This window comes from Vicugna pacos, chromosome 9 (assembly GCF_048564905.1).
Source record: "Vicugna pacos chromosome 9, VicPac4, whole genome shotgun sequence".
Taxonomy (NCBI): Eukaryota; Metazoa; Chordata; class Mammalia; order Artiodactyla; family Camelidae; genus Vicugna; species Vicugna pacos.
The window spans coordinates 69,900,704-69,922,886 of record NC_132995.1 but is presented as its reverse complement, the minus strand read 5'-3'; the positions used below and the strand labels follow the sequence as shown (position 1 = coordinate 69,922,886).

General features: G+C 36.9%; 1 protein-coding gene and 1 long non-coding RNA gene across 18 annotated transcripts in view; one reads left to right on the top strand and one right to left on the bottom strand.

The window, feature by feature from the left end:
- The window catches only part of LOC116281763 (uncharacterized), a 67,177-nt gene that overhangs the window by 15,739 nt on the left and 29,255 nt on the right, over positions 1-22,183 (bottom strand). For 8 of the 15 annotated variants that reach the window (XR_012075975.1, XR_012075984.1, XR_012075972.1 and 5 more), the window contains 3 exons: positions 10,557-10,647; positions 9,346-9,516; positions 6,730-6,983 (listed from right to left, as the gene is read on the bottom strand). This is a non-coding gene — a long non-coding RNA (uncharacterized lncRNA). Of the gene's footprint in view, positions 1-6,729; positions 6,984-9,345; positions 9,517-10,556; positions 10,648-22,183 lie in introns of those variants that run through there. The other 7 variants (XR_012075973.1, XR_012075971.1, XR_012075978.1 and 4 more) reach the window with 2 other exon arrangements.
- Positions 5,898-22,183, top strand: part of SLC35A3 (solute carrier family 35 member A3) — a 36,418-nt gene continuing 20,132 nt past the window's right edge. Inside the window, exons 1-2 of one of the 3 annotated variants that reach the window (XM_072968140.1) lie at positions 5,975-6,113; positions 18,126-18,357. Coding sequence is in view for 1 of the 3 variants with exons in the window: in XM_072968139.1 (XP_072824240.1) it covers positions 6,328-6,351 (24 nt within the window). In the remaining 2 variants the exon portion in view is untranslated. Of the gene's footprint in view, positions 6,114-6,154; positions 6,352-18,125; positions 18,358-22,183 lie in introns of those variants that run through there. The other 2 variants (XM_015243842.3, XM_072968139.1) reach the window with 2 other exon arrangements.

Genomic DNA, 22,183 nt, shown 5'->3' with positions numbered 1-22,183 from the left:
TTCCAGTGTTGTTTCTGTCCTAAAAGCCTTTATACAAGGGTCCTTTCTCACAGAAAGTTTTTACAGGTGTCTCAGAAGACACCTATGATCTTTTTCTAAAAATCACTTACCTCTGGGTTTTGTACTTAGTTGTTCTGTGCATCTGTGCTCATCTAGATATAAAAAACCCGACTGGAAAAATACGTATATGTATTAAATATATTATAAGACATAATACAAATGAATGGGAATCACCATCTTAAAAAAAAAAAGGCAAGGGTAATCTTCATGACCTTGGATTGTGCAATAAGTGTTTAATATCCAGAATATATATATATATATAATATATTTATACATACATAATATATAATATATATTATGTACATGTGTGTATGTATTTATATATATATATATATATATAAAACCCTACAATTCAACAACAAAAACCCAAACAAGCCAATTCAAGAATGAGCAAAGCACTTCAATAGACATTTCTCTAAAGAGTATATACAAATGGTGATTAAGTACACAAAAAGATGCTCAAAATCATCAGTCACTAGGGAAATCCAAATCAAAGCTGAGGTACCCCTTGATACCTAGCAGGATGGCTATAACAAATAATGGAAAATAATGTGTGTTGATGAGGATGTGGAGAAACTGGAATCCTTGTACACTGTTGGTAGACTGTAAAATGGCACAGACATTTTGGTAAACAGTTTGGCAGTCCCTCAGAAAGCAGAGCATTACCATATAACCCAGCAATTCCACTGGGTATATATCCAAAAAAATTGAAAACAGCAACTCAGATACTTGTACCTGAATGTTCACAGTACCTTACTCACAATAGCTAAAAGGTAGAAATAACCCAATGGTTATTGGATGAATGGATAAATAAAATAAAAAGGACTAAGTTCTGACACATGCTACAACATGGATGAATCTTAAAAACGTTATGTTAAATGAAATCAGCCAAATAAAAATGAACAAATATTATATGATAACATTATGAAGTCTTTGAACAGGCAGATTATAGGGAGTTATTGAAGAACAAAAACAAAAATAAGAAGAGGAAGACCAACAGAAATGTACACCTGATACTGGTCCAGGGCAAGGTGTTGTCAGGTCCTACCCCCACCCTGGATACAGGAAATAGTTATTGAATTAGAGGCCCATTCTGCTCTCTAAGTGGGCCTGCCCACTCCAGGTTTCCTCCTTTTCGATTATCTTCCTTAGCCGTATCTGAAGCGGGCATTGGAGAGTATGCACTCTTTGGAAGCTAAGCAGTGTTCTCAACTCATTTCCTATCTATAGAAGACTGGGGGCCAAAGAGGCACTTTAAGTCCTGTTGGGGCTCTTGGTTTCCTTGGCAGCATAATTATCTCATAAATATAACTGGCTTCTGTCTATTTGATTCCAGTGAGCTTCAATTGCCAGTAGCCATACCCACAGTCCTTTTCTTGCTACATCTCCAGTTTCTCTGTTTACTTGATTCCAGGCACCTTGTACCCATCAAGCTTTTTGGGAGAGCAACACCTCTGTTCCCTTCTTCCTGAGCCATTTCATCCAGTTGAAAGGATTCACTGGGTGACATTTCAAACCATTTGGAAATTTTAAAGATGGGTATGACAGAAATATGCTTGACTTTATTCTTGCCTAAAGGTCTAGTTCTAATAGCCTTATTTAATTTTAAAAGCCTACTCAATTGTATAGTTTACCAACTGGGAATGAAAAGCCTATTCACTTTTATAACTTACCAACTGAGATAAAAAGCATTTGCCACTCCCAACCCTGAAAGTTACTGAATTTCCCTGTCTTCTTTCTTTCTTTCCATTTCTGCTTATAAATTAGTCAATTATTTTTTGAGTACCTCTCTTTCATGAAGTATTTTGTTATATGCAGCAAACACTAACCAACATATACTATTAACATTTGTTTTCTAGTTTCTAGTTTCTTCTCCCAGAGCTACAAGCTTACTAGTTCCATTATATACCTTCCAAGTTATGTGGGTGGCAGTGTAATCAAATATTCCAATGCATAACATAGTCATTCTTCCAGCTTAACCCCAAAGCCAATTCTACAAAACTAAGGTTTTGTTAAAATAGCTCTGGCCATCAATTTCCGTATCAATTAATATATGCTAGGTTTTGTCAAAATCTTAATGACATAAAGTAACAAAGATTTATTTGTTGTTTATGCTGAATGACTATTGCTAGGGTCTTCCCTATACACCTCTGCCCTCTTGGTTGGATACAGGCCTATGGAGTCATGGTTGAAGAAGGATTAATAAAATGGCCATATGTAGGCTAACAGATTGCTTGTTCTTGTGGTTGCCCTTAAAACAGTCAGCTGACCTGACTGACCCTGACCGGTTGCTACTCACAGTTCCAGGTCCATTGTTAAAATAAAGCTATTGATCTTACAGTTTCCAGTAATCAAAAGCTATAATCATGCTTAGTCTCTGAGTCGATCACCAGGGAGAAGGTCACAGAACTGTAACCTTAAAAAGTAAGCTAAATACTGAAAAGACCACACCTTGAGTGTCTTATGAGATTAAGAGATCAAAGAAGTGACAACTGCTGGCCTCAATAGAATTGGTTGCCTGGAGGCATTATGACGCCATCTAAGTCTTCTGAAGAGAATATGATTCTGTTGATTGTTATTGATGCTTTATTGTTTGAGCCCTAGCTGTATAACCACCCCACCCCATCCCCAAGGTGGGCTCACAGTTTTGAAGGCACTAGCCTGCTGTGAGTCCCCTTTGCCCAGCAAAGTAATAAAGCTGCCTCTTTTCTTCTAAGCTCCAAGACCTGGTCTCTGAGTTATTTGGCTCGTCAGGGACAGGGCCGATCTTCATGCAACATGATCACAAGAGAAAGAGAGTTCCAAAGGATCACAGAATAGCAATTCACTACTATGGCTCTTGATGACACACATAATCTGCTTACAATTGATTGACCATGTCTGGAGGAAGAAATTTTCCTCCACGCTTCTAGGTTCTTCTGGCTGGTCCAAGAATTAAAATTGACATGAGACAGATTAAAAGAAGAAAATCAAACAAAAGTTTAATAACATGTATGTGTGGGGAGAGCCCCAGGAAAACTGAGTAACTCATTAAAATGGCTGAAATCCTCACCTGAAATATCATCTTCAGCTAAAAACTAAAGAAGATGTTGGGAATAGTGGTTTGAAATTTCAAAGAGGAGAAAAGTAATTGATCTGGAGATGGAGAAGCAGCTGTTTGGTAAACAAATGTTGCTGGACCATGCAGACCAATGGGGCGCCGAGAGGAATTTTCACAAACAGATTTTGCTAGGTTCCTCCCTTCTACATACCTGGTTCATACTACAGTTATCTGTGGTGATGGCTGCCTTCCTGGAACTGGTCCTCTGTCTACATTCTTTAGGCAGCAAGGGGGAAGGTCAAAGTTTCTTCCTGAGTCTCTTGGGCCTTGATTGTTTTTAGCTTGAAATAATCCACATGCCAAAGAGAAATTTTTGATGGTAAATTTTGTTCTTCTACAGCCAGAACTAGTCATGTGGTCCCCATTCAAGCACAAGAGAGCCAGGAAATACAGTCTACCATGTGACCTGAAGGTGGAGAGCAGGAAGTACTTGGTGAACCACATAATCCAACTGCATATGAACTGTATAATCAACTGTACTCGAGGACTGGTGAACAGAGGCCCAGCTTCAATAGATTGCAACCCCTCATCCATTCTTAGACTTAAGAGGCCCCTGACCAGCTTTAACAGCACAAGTACATACCAGGCACCTTTCTCCCAGACTTCCACAAAAGGAGTCTGTGGTTATTTTGTCAGGTAACTATACCAGGTAAAGGAGAATTCCTCAAACTTCCATTTACAATTGACCCTGACTGATATAAAGCCAAATCTTGATGCCCAAACCACCAAGTTCATCTACCAGTCAGAGTCTTAAAAGGACATCAGGTGATAACTGAAGCTTTGACCAGAATCCACAAGCTCCACGGGACAGCAATCATCCAGGGTAATTTCCCTAGTTTCTAAATGTATAGATAGAGCAAATGGCACCACTTCCATTAAACCACGCCCCCATCTCCTCCCCAGAAAAAAGTAAGTCTGCTATAGTAAGAAGAGCCAATCAGAAGTCCCTCCTGTGTAAAGAAGGAAATAAAACATAAGTTCCTTTCAAACCTTTCAGCTAGCTGTCCTATGGAGTAATCAACATTACAGATCTATCTCCAAGCAAAAGAATCGCATGACTATTGAGCTGTTGATGATGTGAAAGTGACTTCATTCAACTTTCAGAGGTAAATGATGGATAAGCAGATAATCTTTGGCTATGCTTTACAGCTTTTTTGACATACAGGTTCTTTGCCCTGAAGAACTAACAAGAACATGCCAGATCCAGCTAATTTGATAGCTTGAGAGAAAAACTGGTTTTTCCTGTTCGTGAGCTTTAATTTCAATTCTACAGTTTTAAGAATTATAATAGCATAGGAGCATAGTATAACTGACACCCAGAAACACAAGGTTTAATTTCCTAAGCACTGAAAATTTTTGTATTTTAACTGTTTTGGAAAGAAATTCTTTAAAATACATATATCACCATCGCCCCTGCTCTCTTTCTTTCTTATTTGTTGTCTTTTCATCAGGAATAGGAACAGGTACTGTGAATGATATATACAGGGAAACTCAGAGCAGTCTAGTGTTATCAGAGTATAAATTGTAAAGCTAGGAGAGGCTATGAAAGTGTTACTTGCTTTCGGTCATCAGCTTTGGGACTCACATCTTTCCATTAGTTGTGGGTCTCATATTTCTGGGCCTCTATTTTCATTGTTGTGTTTATTTGCCTAAAGTTTTGGCCATTTTCCAAAATGCCAAAGTACACGTTACTGTTTCATAACTCTAAGTGCTTCCACTTTTCTTTTTTCTTGTTTTAAATATTTCTGAACACACTAAAAGCTCTTTTCTTCTAAAACAAAATGTGTTTATGTCATAAGGTATATTTTTCCTGCTGGTGTATTTTAAAAATATTTTAAATCTTTTTCCCCTTAAAACTACACATAATTACTAACTAGTATTTTAAAATGAATATATATATATATATTCATTACATATTATATCTATGTATATATATAGCTAACTCAGTCTTAGAATAGTGCCTAGCTGTTATTATTACCAGGGACATTTTAGTTCCAAAATATTTGGACAAACATTAAGATGTAATATATATTCCACCAATCAGGGATTTTATCAACTTCATATTACGAAATATTTGAAAGCCAGTTACTCTACTCGAACACAGTTACTTAATTTTATTTTTCTGCTCTCTTTCTCCGTTTGTCTTTCTTGGACGGAGTGTTAATCATCTGCAATATAAAGAGACACAGGCTTAATTCATAGCGGCACTGTGTTAAGAGGAAAGGGGTAACCCTGCTCTGCTATTTGGTGGCAGCGCGCTGGGCTCCGCTCAGCCTCCAGGTCTCAGCTAGGGAGGGAGAAGTGGTCATTTCCAACTGAACCACGCTTCTTCCACGACTGGGTGGCAGCCTGGGCCGGAGTGGATCTCGCTTGTTTTCACAGTCAGTAACAGTTACTTCTAGAAGCAGGTCTGTTTGTTTCCCGGAGCTGCCTGCCCACTCCCCCAGCCTTGGTCCTTTGCCCCAGAGGACTTTGACTTGACTCCCGCGGCCGGACGCCGTGGCACCCTTCGCCAGTCGGCAGCCCGGCAGGGTCCGCTGCGCGAGTCACTCCGTCCGCCTCGTCCCCGCAGGACACATCTAGCAGGAGGCAGTGCCCCTGGGGGGTGACGCGACAGTGAAGCCGGCAGCGGGGGTCGCCAGCGGAGCCGTCCCGGTGCCTCGCCTTCAGGATGGAGCTGGCGAGAGCCGAGCTGGGGCCGTCAGAGCCGAGCAGGGAACGGCGTTTGCCCGGGCCGAGGAGGAAGCCGGAGCATTTGGGAGACGGGACCGCGGGAACCCGGAAACGCCTGGGCCGCACCGGGCCAGCGGCGGCGGCGGCGGCGGCGGCGGCGGGAGCGGACGGCGCTGCGCATCGGGGGTCGCGGGGGACCCGGCGGGCGCGGCAGCCTGGGGCGCCCGGCGGAGCGGAGCCGCCGCCCGCAGTGCGCGCAGCCGGCCGAGGCGCGCGGGAGGTGAGCACGGTGCGCTCCGAGGCGCTGGCGGGCACAGGGAGGCCGGAGGCTGCGGCTCCGGCCGGGGACAGCTCCGGCGGCGGCGGCGGCGCGCGCGGGTTGATGTGAAGTCCGTCTGAGTGAAGGGGACGGTGTCGAAGACCTTAAGTACTAGCGAAGTCGGTGTGGGAGTGGATGAAATGACACGTTGTAACTCCGAGGGACGACGTGAGGAATGTGCTGGGTGGTGGAGGAGGAGGTAAATGGCCCGAGGAAAGGGGTGTGTCAAGCGAATGAAAACGGCAGTGTGTGCTTCAGAGCCTGCGGCGTGGGGACCAGTGGCCAGACGGCCAGGTTGGCGCTCATTCCTTCAGCGAAGGGCCCTGGAGCTCCCGCTCCGGGTGTAGCCCGGTGGCAGGCCCACCAGATCCGGACCCTGCGCCGAAGAAGCCGCAGGGACTTCAAGGAATGGAAAGGCTGTCCTTGGTAAGGCTAGCACGTAGGCAAGGGCCATCCGAGGCCAGGTGGATTCCTACCGGAACAGGTGTGTGTGTTGGGGGAGGGTTCTGAATGTTTAGGAAGGGAGAATTTTAATTAACGAACTTACTTAGATCAGATAAACTCCCAGGAAAGCGGATTCACGTGAATTAAAGAATAATATTAAATGTAGTACTGGGCCTTGCTTAGTAAACCACTTAACGTTTCATTACTTTGTGGTAAAAGACTGAATCTTTTCTTGTGTTCTGTTACTTGCAGTGTTTGAAAATGGAACCAGAGTTAAGTTTTTTGTTTTCAATCAGCATACAACTTTGGTAGTTAAAAGATGAAATTTGGTGCCGTTTCTCACGTGGTGCTCTTCCTCCATTTTCACTGGTAAACTCAAGTTGTTTCCTATAAGGAAGGGCGTGACTTATAAATTTACATTTCTGCTCCTGGCTTTCCTCCCAAGTATTGATTCTACTTCGTCAGCATCTCAGTTTGCTGCTTTTTTTCATTCCCACTGCCTCTGTGCTAAATGTGGCTCCTCTTTCCTCTTCTTATTTGCACTATAGCAGTGGCTGGACTTGCTGCCCTCAGCCTGTCTCCCTTACAGTAACTCCCCCCATACTGCTTTTTAAAGCCAGAGAGGTCTTTTCGTTCTTTGGTGACCCTTCCCTCAGAAATACTCAATGACTCTCCATTGGCTCCAGAATATATTTTAAATTATTTAGGGTGGCATTCAAAGCTCTTCAAAATTTGTAGCTCCATGGCTCCAATCAAATCAATATGCCCTTTCACTCTTTTTTAAAAAACTTACTTTGTCCCACATATTCTATTTTTTAGCTAAACCATAGTAGTTACTTTGAAATGAAATTTCTGAACATGTTCTATCTTTGCTTACATCCTTTCTTCCTACAAGGAAGGCCTTCCTACCATCTTTGTAGAAGTTCTATTTATTCTTTAATACCACCTCCTTGAAAATTTTTTTGTTGAGATATAATTGACATATAACTTTATATTAGTTTCCAGTATACAACATAATGATTTGATATCTGTATGTATTGCAAAATTATCACCACAAGTCTAGTTAACATCCATCACCACACATAGATACAAAGTTTTTTTTCTTGTGATAACAACTTTTTAAGATTTACTCTCTTAGCAACTTTCAAATATACAATACAGTATTATTAAGTGTAGTTACCATGCTGTACAATATCTCCCAGGACTTATTTCTTTTCTAACTAAAAGTTTGTACTTCTTTCTTAATGAAACTTTTCTGAAGTCTACCATTAGTCCAAAACATTCTTTTTCTCTTGTTTGTTGGGCTTTTATAAATTTTATAATACTTGTTAAATTTTCATTTTTGAGAAATGTATCTATACTACCTCAAAGATTTATTACTAGGATCAAATAAAGTACTAAAACAGAACAGAAAAGAACTTTCAAATATGAGATTTCAAAACAGAAATAGAGTCATAGTTTCAAAGAACAAACAGGTGGTTGCCAGAGGGGTGGGGTTGGAGGAAGGAGAGAAATAGGTGAAGGAGATTAAAAAGTACAAACTTTGAGTCATGAGTATGAAGTGTACTATATGAGGAATATAATGAGTACTGTAATATCTTTGTATGGTGACAGCTGGTAACTAGACTTACCATGGTGATCACTTTGAAATGTATAGAAATATCAAATCACTATGTTGTATACCAGGAACTTCATGTTGTAAATCGTTTGTACTTCAGAAACAAACAAATTCAGAAAAAGAGATCAGATTTGTGGTTACCAGAAGACCGCAGCACAGAGGGTAGTGTGGAGTTGGATGAAGGTACTCAAAAGGAACAAACTTCTAGTCATAAGATAAATGAATACTAGGGATGTAATGTACAACATGATAAATATAATTACACTGCTATACATTATGTATCAGAGTTGTTAAGAGAGTAAATCCTGAGAGTTCTCATCACAAAGAAAAATTTTTTTTTCTGTTCCTTTAATTTTGTATTATATGAGTTGATGGACTTCACTAAACTGACTGTGGTAATCATTTCATGATGTATGTAAGTCAAATCATTATGCTATACAACTTACACAGTACTGTATGTCAATTATACCTTAATAAAACTGGAAGGAAAATAGAGTTATCCTTGTCTCCAGGAGCACTGGAGACTTCTTTAAAGTTCATATCGAGTTGTTTAGCTTCAGCTTGCAGGGTTTTGGGAAAAGGACAGTTTTTATTTTTTATGATTCCAGGTTAAAAGGGTGAAAGAAAATTGGAAATGTTGGTTTGGAGAGTCCTAGCCAGCTATTGGTGGAAACTAGAATAATTTAGTAACCAGTCCTTTACAAGTAATTAACAAAACCTCAAAGGAAATGAACGGCACTAGAATCTGATAATCCACAAAAGTGTGCTTCTGAAACGTAATTTTCCTCTCTATAGTCATCTCCATTTCTCCCAGTGGTAATCACGGTAAGACTAATCTGTTTGCAAAGTAAGTCTAGTCTCATGAAACTTGGCCTGATTATTTACGTAAGTGCAGCAAGGATAGTATTTGACCATATAGGCTCTTTTTAAGTCTGCTTTGCTGAAACTTTTCAGAAGGAATCTGAGATTAGACTTTTAAAAGTGTCTCAAGCCTAGGAAGCCAAGTCAAGGGCTCACTGTCCGATTTCTCCTGCAATATTTAGAGATTTGAGTGAACTCTTCTCTTTTACTGAGGTCCCCAAGAAATCCTGAGTTTCTTTGGCCGGCCAGGAAATGACCTTCCTTACTCACCTGGTAAGGCTGAGAACTCTGAAAGCAAGATACCAGGTGTTTTTGCTTCTGATGGGACTTCATTGGCTCTATAAAGTCAGCCTTAGTTCCTTAAAGCTGATATGCACATCCTTCTCAATAACACATTCCAGTCAAAACTTTGGCAATATAGCCAATGTTTCCAATTGTGTCCTATTAGAAAGAGAACAGATTTTTATTGAACCTATGCAAATAACTATATTGCCGTGAAACTAAAAATACTCGTTAAGAGTTTCTGAATTCTGGAGGGATCAGGAAGGGAGAAAACCTTTCTGTTTACAAAGGTATACTTTACTAAATTGCTGTAAGTTATAGAAAGCTTAAGAGAAAAGGTTTCCTTAAATCTGTTAAAATGTTAAAGAACTAGCAATATTTTTAACACAAACTCAAAAAATTAAAATCATTCTCATCATTTTATTCAGGCTCATGCAATTATTCTTGTTTTGCCTGATCTAGAGTTGTTAGTTTCATGAATCCATTAGTTTTTTTTCCATTAGCATTCTGGAAATTATTACCCAGTTCAATGGTCTGATCTTAAAGTTATTAGAAATCTGTATTCTAGAGTACTTGTCAGAGTGATTTCCACGAATCTTTTTGAAGACAGGCATTTTTGGATCACAGCTGCTTGTAAAAGCTTTCAGGAAAGCATGAGCGTAAATATTAACTATAAATGACAAAAGACTTAAAAGTGGCCGTGGTTAAAGGTCTAATGAGAGTTCATTCTAATGCAGTTGACAGGGAAATTTGGTTATTTCTGTGATACACAAAATTTTAAGGTAACATTCCACTCTCCAAGCTAGCAACAGCCAGTAGGATACTGGCTGCAAATGTGCAACCCACATTTCTGTCTGACCGTATTATTTTGGCCCCCAACCTGACAGTTGAGCTGCTTACACACACAAGAACCCATAACGTGCATGCCTCAGGCAGGCAGAAATCCAAGCCAGGTTCTCAGGACACAAGATGAACAAAAAAGTTATAGCTGTCCTTGGGAAGGCAAGGATCAATAACCAATGGGTACATCAAAACCAAATTCACAAGAGTCACAGTTCAGAGAACTGATTTTTACTAATGTTTTTCTTCCATTAATCTGAATTTGAAAAGGAAGGGACATTGTGAAATTTCACCTTTCTCTTTCTACTGGGCATCATAGACAGAAATCAGGGAAAGCTCAAATTGGTAAGAATTCTTACCCATTGCTGGTTTCTGCCAGTTCTCCCAGGATCCCATCAGCAGGCTCTGGAACAAGCCTATCTCAGTAATCCCATCCTTTGTCACCATAAACTGTATGGGAGGAAAATAATTTTCCCTCCATCTTTCTGACTTCTTAGCTAAAATCTTATACTAAAGGCCAATTATCAAGAAAAAAACAAACAAGTTTATTAACTTGTATACTTCAGGTATCCATGGGACACACTGAAGGAAAATGAGTAACTTAAAGAGGTGGCTTTCAGAAGTCAGGATTAAAGACCATCTTAATAGGAAAAGTGGAGAGGCAGTACGTAGGCCTCTTAAATGATTTTTAGGAAAGCTGAATGTGCCCTTAGAGAAATAGAAGATATGATACTTTGTGACCAAAGTTTATCTAAGTGTGGTGTTGACATCCGGTCTCCTCTCCTGTGATTAATAGTCAGTTCTCCTTGGTTGATGAAGCTCTGCCAGGGAGGGGATTTATGACAAGTGAGTTCCTTCTAGAGGATTTATCTTTAAGCAAATAAAGGAAGTTCAGATAATGCCTTCCTGCACTTGAATACCTACAGCTCAAAATATTTAATATGCCTAAGTGGCATACTTTGAGGATGGCATACTGTGCTTTTCATCCCTCCCATTTTATAGATGAGAATATTGAAGGTCAGTCAGGTCAAATAATTGGGCCTTGGTCCTACATACACTTTTTAGGCTGCCTCAGTTGTATTTAAAGTGGATATAATTTGTATTCTCAAATGTGTGTTTCACTCAGTAGGAACTCAATATATTGAATAAATGACTGGATAAATATTAGAATGAACTGAAATAGTCTCTCAGTTAAAGCCTAATCTTATCCTTCAGTAGCTATAGATTATAACTTTTGAGCTTTCCCTTTTCTATAAGTTTTAGAGAGGAAAGTTTCTATTTGATATTGTTCTGCTATGGATTTGTGTGTGGGTGTATGTGCAGTTGCAGAAAATTTAAGAGTAAATTGTAGACCTGTCTGGGTAACTGAAACAGTTTGAATATCATCATATGGGCAGTTAATAATGTGTGTATGAATTTATTATTAAAGTTCAGATCAATATGAATTAGTAGTTTAACATTCTGTTTCAGCCCTCTAAAAAAAATAATAGCTGGGTATTCTAAGTATATTCAACTGAATTGTCTCCTTTAATGAAGGAATGTAGTGCTGTAGTGATAAATATTTTAATGATTGTTTTTTGGATATGTTTTGCTATGTAAATTTGAGGGCGTTTGGTATATAAATATGAGAGTGTTTATTTTATAGTCTGTAATACTACTCAGCTTCTCTATCCAGATTGCCTGCCCAGAACTCTTACTAGTTTATCATCCATACTGGAGATACCATCTCAAATAAAACCAAAGAACCAGTTGCTGTCTGGAGAGAAGCATTTTGATTGAAAAGGTATGCTAAGCCAGGTAATGTAGTAGAAATTAGAGTTCAGATGAAGTGGAAACTTTTAGGTAACATCAGATAAATGCTATGAAAGAAGATCATTCCAATTAGAAAGTGTTCACATACTACTTTACAGCCACTCTGCCTAGTTTTTCTGTAAAAGGTAGGTAAGGAGTTTTTTCTAAATCCGTGTGTGCTATAAAAGGCCAATTTTAAACAATACTTCTAGTAGCATTTTGTAACATGAGTAGGTCTCATAAGGTTATTCAGTGAATGAATACTCAAATGAGGCATTGTGGTATTATAACCACTTTGTATGATTTATATCCTTTAATCCTCATAACCATCCTGTGAGGCACATACTATTGTTTATCCACATTTTATAGATAAGAGAGAGACAGAGAGGTAGGTTGCCCTGGTTATCAAGTGGTGGAGACAGAATGTGCAGTTAGGCGGTCTGGTCCAGAGGCATACTCTAGTATGCTACGCTGACTGACCCTCTAACACTTAGACAGGATTTAACACGTTACTGCAAAGGCCACACAAAGGACTTACTGCAGATATTCACGGGTCATGAATTGGTAGCTTAACCGAGAGAAATCTTGCTTCATATCTGAGCTGTGGCGTGTTATGCAAAGCAAGTTTAGACTTAATATCTCTGAACCTCAGTTTTTAAATCTGTAAATGAGTGATACCTCCTTTTACAGATTAAATGAGATTTAAATGAGATGATGCCATAAAGTACCTAGCGACAATATCTGACGTGTTGTAGATGCTCAGTAAATGTTATTTCATTAATTTAACTTCTCTTGTGAAGTTGGAATTATTAGAAAACATTTAATTAGAATCGGTTTTGGCATGCGTCTGTCTTTTATGTATTATACAGAAAGGCTTAATTCACAGGATCATTCTTCCCTTCTGAGAATTTACGTGTTGTGGAGTTTATTTATTCTTTTATAAATCCAATGTAGAGTAAATGCCTAATATGTGACAGGTACTGGTAAGGAGGTGTAGAAAATACAGTGATGAATAAAAGAAGGAAATACATATATGTCAACCAAGTCACTTGATAAAATTTACGAATGGTATTATGAAAGACATGTGCAGGGTGGCATGGGAATCTAGTAGAGGGAAGGCTTGAGTCCGCTTGGAAACTTCACTGAGAGGAGTTCTGTATTTTGAGGTCTGTAGGATATATAAAAGTTCTGCAAGTAAAGGAAAGAGTTTTTTTAAAAGAGGGATATTGATTCAACGAATACATGAAGAGCAAGTTTTTGAGATAGGCCATATTTTATGGCAGGAAATGTAGCTTGGGGCCAGAATTGAAGGGGCTGTTTTATGTGAAGGAGTTTGTACTGTTCTTCTATTTGGTAGAGAGTCAGTTAAACTTTACAAATAGGGAAGGGATGTGGTCAGATCTCCATTTCATTAAGGTATTTGCTGTATATGGAGGATAGATTAGAGTTATAAGAGTCTGAAGGCTGTACCCATGAGGAGGCAGGGTATGAGACCTGAACAGTAAATATTGAACAAGCATCATTAAAATGTATTCATATTCTGTATAGTATATATAAACTTATAAGACTATAGGTTTACCTGAGAGTGGTTGCATAGTCAGATTTAGAAAGGGTGTTGATTAAAAAAAACAACATTATACAGCATTTGAATTTTAACATTGGAATTCTGTTCTTAGGGGAGAGTGATAATCTTCCATTAATTACCTAAGCACAATTAGCAGCTAGGATTTTTTTAAGTTTTAAAATCCTTGACAATTTGCCAGACCATAAAGCCATAAGTAACAGCTCATTTTATATCTTCTGTTAAGTTTCAGTTAAATTATTTTCACTGATAAACACATTTTTCTAAAATTTTTACCATTTGCGAATGCTACAAAGAAAAACATTTTAAGTCCCCTTACCTCAGGTTTATCCTCAGGCTGAATTAAATGAATAGCTAAACATTATTCTTGATTACTCTAGTACCTTTCAGTACTTAAACATTTGAAAAATTGTTAGAAAATACTGGCACCTTGTCATTAATGTTAGTGTTTGAAAATACTATTAAATAGTATTATAAAAAATACTATATAAATATTGTACAATAAATAGAGTACTATTTATAGGCTGATTATGTTTGACTTTCTGCATAAAGGTAGATATGTTTCAGATGGCATGTTTTGACACATGATTTGCCCAAATATTTCATGCTTAAGGGAGTCAATTTGAGAATAGTCTAGTATGGACAGAAAACTTTAAAATTGAGCATTATTTTCTAGCTTATAACCTTTATCTCTGATTATCTGCTATTAATATTTCAGGTTATAAAAACAAAGACTAATAAAAATAATGATAATCTGTACTTTTTGACTCTTACGTCCTTTAAAATAGCAAAGAAATTGATGTTTTCTAAAATAAGCTGTAACATATATATGTGGGAGACACCCAGGAGAACTGAGTAACTTGCCAGCATGGCCTAAATCCTCACCTTAAATGCCTTCTTCCACTAAAGACAAAGGAGAATGTTGGGGGTGATAGTTTGAGGCTTCAAAGGGAAGGAAGTCAGTTAACATGGAAATGGAAAAGCAGATGTTTAGTTAGTAAATGATTGCTGGGCCATGCAAAGACAATGGGACAGTGAGTGGACCCTGATTTCTAGGCTCTGCCTAGACTTCCTGACACCACACCCAGCCCATATTCCTTGCACTTATCTCTGGTGATACTCTGGAAACAGGCCCTCTAACTAAATTTTTTTTCAGTCAGGGGAAAGGTCAAAACTTTTTACTGCGTCCTTCAGACCTTCACTGTTTCCAGCTTGAAATAATCCACAAGCCAAAGAGATATTTTGAGCTGGCAAGTTTTGCTAGCTTACAGATCCTGCCCAGATTTTACACTAGTCTCTGTTCTTTGTAGAATACCCTTAACTTCAGCCTTTAGCTGTAAGTGGTGGGAAATGACCACTGCAGAAAGTGGTAGAGCAGAATAGCAATGGGAGGGTGAGAAGGAATATGTTTTTACATGACACCTCACATCAGAAGGGGATCTTAAAGCTACATTTATCAGGTCATTATGTTTTCCCAATCATTGACATTATGTAAAGAGTGCAATAATACTTGTACAATTTTTAATCTAAAAATTAGAATGCAAATCAGTTTTATATTTGTAAAGTTGAAGAAATATTTGGGTACTATTGATTTTACCTGAATGTAGGAGTGGAAATTCTGCAGTCTATAGAAGAACAAGTTAAAAATTGACAGTACTCTAACTTATATAAGGGTGATATTATCGTATGTAAACAGATGTACGATACCTTAAGGAAGAAAAGGAAGTAGAAATAATGATAAGTTGTTTAACTTAGAATGTAATAAAAACTGTGGAATATAATAGTCAGTTGTTAAGTGTTACTGAGAAGGATTTCGCTTTTCTTAAGCACTGAAGAATTGTAGAAACAAAATTGACTATATCACTTGTGTAAATTACCTTCAACTTATATTTCTTTCACTTTTATAAAAAATAAGATTTTTGAATCTTCCACAGGACTATTATGGACTTCAAATACAGCATATTGTTGCTACTTTGGGGAAATACTGTATGTACTTCTGAGGTCATTGGAAAGAAGATATGTAAATGCCAGTGTCAGAAGTAAAACTAGTTGTGATGAATTTTAGTTTTCATATTTAGCATACAAGTGTAGGGTTGCAGTTTTAAAGTTTTGACATCATGGAAGATAATGAACAAGAAGTTGCAGCTGAGGTCGGCATTTCTGTATGTATTCACTTTTTCTGTTTATTTACTTGAAAAAAACCTTAAGAGGCTTATTTTTACACCAATAGCTGTTTCTGACTAGTATATAATTTGTACTTAACATTTGCATAGCGCTTTATAACTTGTGTGTTTTCATATGTACTGTATTATATCATTAACCTTCAATAGATTATTGTATTATACTTAGGGAGTATATTTCAGAACTAGTGTTTAGAAAATGTAAATGTAGCTCACTGTAAAAGTCTTATGTTACAAATTGAACCTTTTATAATAGAAGGAATATTGATTTGCAGAATTTCTTAGGTATTTAGTAGTCTTTAAAAATCTCCACGTATATTTTATTACAGTTTTAAAACATTGACTAGACATTATGTTTTGTGAGACTTTTAGTGGCTGGAGACATATCGGTAAAATACAGATATTAATTGTCTCAGTAGAATAATGGGCTTTATACGCAGACCTGAGGATTATCCATGTACATTGGTAAGCTATTAGAAATAACTGTAGCCAGACAGATTTTCAGATTTACCTACAAGTTCTTGTCTCTGTTTGAAAAAATAAATAGAAATTATTAATATATAGTGTTTTGAATATTTCAGAATTTATTTAATGCATATCTAATATAATTAATGATCATAAACAATTTTTCACTAAATCTGGAAGTAGTAGTGGCAGTGTGCGTTAATAACACTCACACCTTGTGTAATGTATATTTTTAAAACATCTGTGAAGTAACTCAGAATTGGCTGACAAAGAATGTCAAGGCAGAGATGTTTGGGAGCTACTTTAATGAAAATGAGGGATATGTAATTAACATATCAAATGTACTTAAATTATGCCTTATATTGGGTTTGAAAAAACTCTTTTTTTCTTAAGAGTATTAAATAATTACTGAGAACTTTTTTGAACTCTTAATACTCTTACTCATATTTTTTGCACAAAATTCTAACCAAGATATCATCCAAACTCATCAAATCCAAATGAATGGAGCTTAATGGATGAACGAAGTTTTGTTGTATATTTTTCTTCCAAGAGGTGAGAAGGGATTTTAAAATAATGAAATTCAACTTTGTAAATATCTAAGCTTATCTAAAAATTCAGAGGAAATGTTTAGTGATTAGAAAGCCAGTGGAAGATTTATTATAATGACTAAGCAAATCCTGAAACATTCTGTGCAAAAGCCTTTCAGAAGTACTAGCAGTGTGATTGCTGTATCAGTATGATTGTAGTATACACACACACAAAGATCACAATTATATTATCATTATTATACAATAATTATACACTAATCATTTTACAATAGTTAATGATTATGTTGTATATTACTGTATATGTACTCAAAGTTTACAATTTAAGGATTGAGACAACACTTTAAGATGAAAAATTAAAATTTCTTTAATAGAATTGTGTGTGAGAACTGGAAGAGACTTGAAATCATATAAAATACTAAATTTAGAAAAATAGCTTAAATTATTTATAGCTTATATAATATTTAGGAGCTACTTGTTGAACATTTTTAAGGAAAACTTTGAGATTTAAAAAAAATTAAGATTTAAATTTAAATCTTTAAAGGGAAAAGAAAAAGCTCCTAAATGTTCATCAGTAGGAAAATGGGTAAATTAAAGGTCTTCTCATTTGATGGAATATTAAAAGCAATGAACTAGGTTCATATATCAACACAGATGGCAAAACAGTGCTGAAGAAAGTAAGGAAGATGCTGAATAATGTGTACAGTTTAATGCCATATATGTATATTAAAATATTTATGGCTTATAGGTGTATGTATATAAAGTACATAAAAACTTAAAAGTGGACTGAAATACATACTCCAAAGGCATGGTAACGGGATGGGAAAAGGAGTACGACTTAGAGTTATGGCTTAAAGGGGACTTTGACTTTAGCTGTAATGTTTTATTCCTTTAAAAAAGGACAGGTAAGCATATGTAACAAGATTGAAACTTGATAGTTCTGGGGGTGGAATCATGGATGTTTATTATATTCTTGGTACTTGATTATATTTTAAAAATCTGTTTCTTTTCCTCAAGAAAAATGTACTATCTTTTAGGAGAGATTGGAACTTTGTCATTTTAAGACTTTATTTTCTATATAACTAAAAATCCCAAAAAGTTGTTAAAATCCATTTGGTGGGAATATGAAATGGTCTAGGTACTTTATTTCACCTTAGCTGCTAATGTCCTGGGGTTTAGGGATTTCCAAAACAACTGAAATAAGAAAACATTGACAGAATCTATACCAAAATATCATTGGATGTCTTTAAATGGTAGGATTATGGTTTAAATTTTTGCTTCTTAATATAATTTTAAAATTTCTACATTTTTCTAAGAATATATTACTTTTAAAGTAAAGCAATAAATACTTTTTTTTTCTTTTAGAAAAACCAGAACAAATCAAAACAAAGAAAAGCCATCAGAATGAAACAGTGCCTTTTACTCTAGCAATCAGGAAGAGTGCATTTTTCAGGTTTTAGCTGATAAGGTGACAGTGGAGCGTCTAAGCGTCCTGACTGTTCTGACTCTGCTGTAAATCTGAGGGCGTCACTGAACTCTAAGTGGGTTCAGGGAGCTTAGTAGCCGTGGTCCTTAAAGGAACACGGGCAGTAATTTGGTGAGTAGTTCTTGAGATTTTTGACAGTAAACTAAATGAGGCTGCATTTGTGAAAGAACTTAACAGTTTCTTGGATAGGAAAGTTTTGTGAAACAAAAGATAATCTGAAACCAGAGGATTGCAATACCTGAAGGGGTAAAAGAAGGGGAATTAGGCAGTAAGAGAAAAAGATATATAGGAGGGACTGAAATTAAATCTTAAACAGGAAATTGCATAAAGACTGTTTCAGTTATAATGGGAAAATATTGTGGACTTTAAAATGAGGACTCAATGTTAATCTTATAAATTATAGAGGTGGAATATAACCTTTGTTTTGGTCTATTTCATACTTATATATTTGCTGTGCATTTATGGGTTGTTTTAGTGATAATCACTTCTAACTATATTGTACTCCAAAACCAAATTAAGTATTTGTGTATTCTTAGGAATACTAGTAGTTTTTCTTTTTTTTTGAGTTTTTTCCACCTTTGGGAAAATTGTAAATTAAATTGTAGTTCTTTATGAGTGGTCTGGTACAAATAATCATGTGTTGCATGTATTTTACTTTTTGACTTCATATTAGAAAAACAACGCAGTTCTTTCCTCCTATGTATCTCCTTTACGTTTCACACAGAATACTTCACTTCTAACACTTATGTCATCAAATGTATGTGAGAGTTTTACCCACACCAGGCAATTCTCTGCAACATCAACTGGGCATCCTACAATGTAATTCAGTTCTGACACTTTCTGGAGATAGTGTCAGATCCCCCAGGTTAAGGACTTAATCCCACCGGACTGCTCCCACCGTACTTCAGATGCCAGTGCCAAGTAGCAGGCCCTCAGGTGACCCACAACTTCTGTCTGACTTGGTTACAAATCAGAGTTTCCCACAACCTTTTCCTCAGGTTTGATTAATTTGCTAGAGTGGCTCATAGAAATCAGGGAAACATTTATGTTTACCAGTTTATTAAAGGATATGATAAAGGATACAGATGAATAGCAAAATGAAGAAATATTTAGGGTAAGATCTAGGAGGGTCCCCAGCAAAGGAACCTCTGTCCCCAGGGAGTTGGGTGCCTCACCTTCCCTGTGTGACTGTGTTCACCAAGCTGGAAGCTCTCTGAGCCTCATGCTGTTGGGGTTTTTATGGAGGTTTCATCACGTAGGCATGATCTATCATTAACTCCATTTTCAACCCATCTCCTTCCAAGAGAATGAGGGGTGGAGAAGTTCAGGGAATGGGGCTGAAAATTCCAAGCTTCTAATCATGGCCTGATCTTTCTGGTGAGCAGCTGTCATCCAGGAGCCATCTATAAGCCTACCCAAAGATGTCTCATTAGAACAAAAGACACTTCTACCCGCGAAATTATAAAGGTTTCAGGAGCCCTGTGTCAGCAGCTGGAGTCAAGGCCAAATATTAAAACAAAAGATATTTCTAGTGTTCTTACCACTTAGGAAATTACTAGGGTTTCAGGAACCTGTGTCAGGAGCCAGGGGCAGAGACCCATATTGTGCGAGACTAAGTATTAAGAACTGTAGTAATAATTAAGAACTGTATTATCACAGTGAATGTTTATATTGGTGGTGTTTATACTTGAAAATGGAAAAGCAAAATTGTAAAAAATAGTGTATCCTGGCTTAGAATCTGACCTTTAAATTTTCATTTGAAAAGAAATCAGATTATTTTTGTTAGAACATGTACATTGTGGTCTTAGTTACACGGAATAAACAAAAGATTTTCTTTTGAAAGAAATTTTTTGAACAGATTTGAAGGCATTGACATTTTCCTGGGGAATCAGATGCCTATGCCAAATCAGATTGCTGGCAACTTGTTCTCCTTCCATATAAAGGCCACCAGGAAGTCCTCTGTAATTCTACAGTAGCACGGAATGGGATCCAGGGAACCCGATATTTAACTGTCTAACTGATATTTCCAATTAGTCATATGACCTTGTACAAGTCCTCTGACTTCTCTGTTCACTGTTTTCTTTATTTTGAAATGAAGAGATTATACTAGATAATTCCTGAAGCATCTTCCGCCTCTAAAATGCTGTAATTTGATTTCCTGTTATGATTCTTCTGCTAATGCAGATTTATAATGAGCTAGGTTGTTGATAAAGTGGGTTGCACCACATTGCGTTCCCACGAGCAGTGCTGAGAGTTCTGTTTGCTCCGAACTCTCGTCAACACTTGTAGCATCAACTGATAGGATTTTGGCCACTCTAACAGGTGTCTAATGTGTCTTGTGGTGTTAGTTTGTGTTTCTCCAACAACTGTGATGTGGAGCTTCCTTTCATATGCCTATTAGTCATTCATTTGTCTTTTTTGGTGAAATGTCTATTCACATCTTCTGTCCATTTTAAATTGGGTTGTTTGTGTTCTACTTACTGTGTTGTAAGAGTTCTGCATGTATTCTGGATATACGTCCATGGTCAGATTTTTGTGTTGAGAATATTTTTTCCCATGGTGTGGTTTAGATTTCATTGTTTTTACAGTGTCTTTGGAAGAGCAGTTTTCAATTTTGATACCGTCCCGTTAATCTACATTTTTCTCTTTTGGTTTGTGCTTTATGTATCCTAAGAAATTTTTGCCCATTTCTATGTAGCTATGATTTTCTCCTATTTTCTTCTTGAATGTTTATAGTTTTAGCTTTTATAACAGTTCTGTGATCCATTTCTAGTTAATATTTGGTGTGAGGCAGATAAGCAGAAGTTCATTTAAGAAAACCCCAGATATCTCATTATTCCAGAAGTATATGTGGAAAAGACTGTGCTTCCTTTTTATTAACTTTGTCAAAATTATTTGACCAAATACATATGGATTTTGTTCTGGACTCTATCCTGTTCCATTGATCGATTCTTCTGTGCTTATGTAAATAGTAGTCTTAATTACTAGGACTTTACAGTAAGTCTGGAATTTCAGTATTTTAACTCTTCTCACTTTATTCTTCCTTTTCAAAATTGTTTTGGTTGTCTAGGTGCTTTGTATTTCCATATAAACTTTAAAATCAGCTTGTCAATTTTTACAAAAACAAAACCTTCAGGAATTTTGTTTTAGGATGGGATCTTTAGATTAATTTAAAGCAAAAGATGTGACCTGAGATGGAGAGGCAGTTGACTGACCATGCACATTGTATTAAGTCCTTCCTTGAAGAAGGATCTTACTGGAGCATCTCTCAAGTCTATAGAGTTATAGTGGTTGATCAGATCTTCTATATTCTTTCTGGGTTTTGTTTGTTTGTTTGTTGTTTTTTTGTCTCTGGGGTATGTGTGTGCATTCTATCAATTATTGAAAAAGATTGGTTAAAACCCACATTTTAACTGGATTTACCTGTTTTTCCTTTTAGTTTGGTCAGTTTTTGCTTTATGTGTTTTGAAGCTGTGTTATTGGGTACATGTATATTTGTAATGGTTTTATCTTCCTGATGTATTGACTCATCATTATGAAATGTCCTTCTTTAGAAATAATTCTTATATAGTCTATTTTGCCCAGAATTAATATAGCCCCTCCAGTTTTCTCATAGTTATTTTTTTCTCATGTCATATCTTTTCATATCCACTTACTCTTTAACATATTTGTATCTTCATATTTAAAGTGAGCCTCTTGGAGTTAATATTAAATTACATCATGAAAAATATAGGAACTTTGCAGCTTATATCTTTGGGGGAAGCTGGGTGGAGGGTACGTGAGAACTCCTGTACTATATATTTTTTCAGATATGTGAGTCTAAATTTACTTTAAGAGTATTTATAATTGCTTGTTGGTGTTGTTAGTGGTGCATTTTTGTAGTAACTTCTTTAAAATTCTTGTCTTACAATTCCAACATCTGTATCATGTTTGTTTT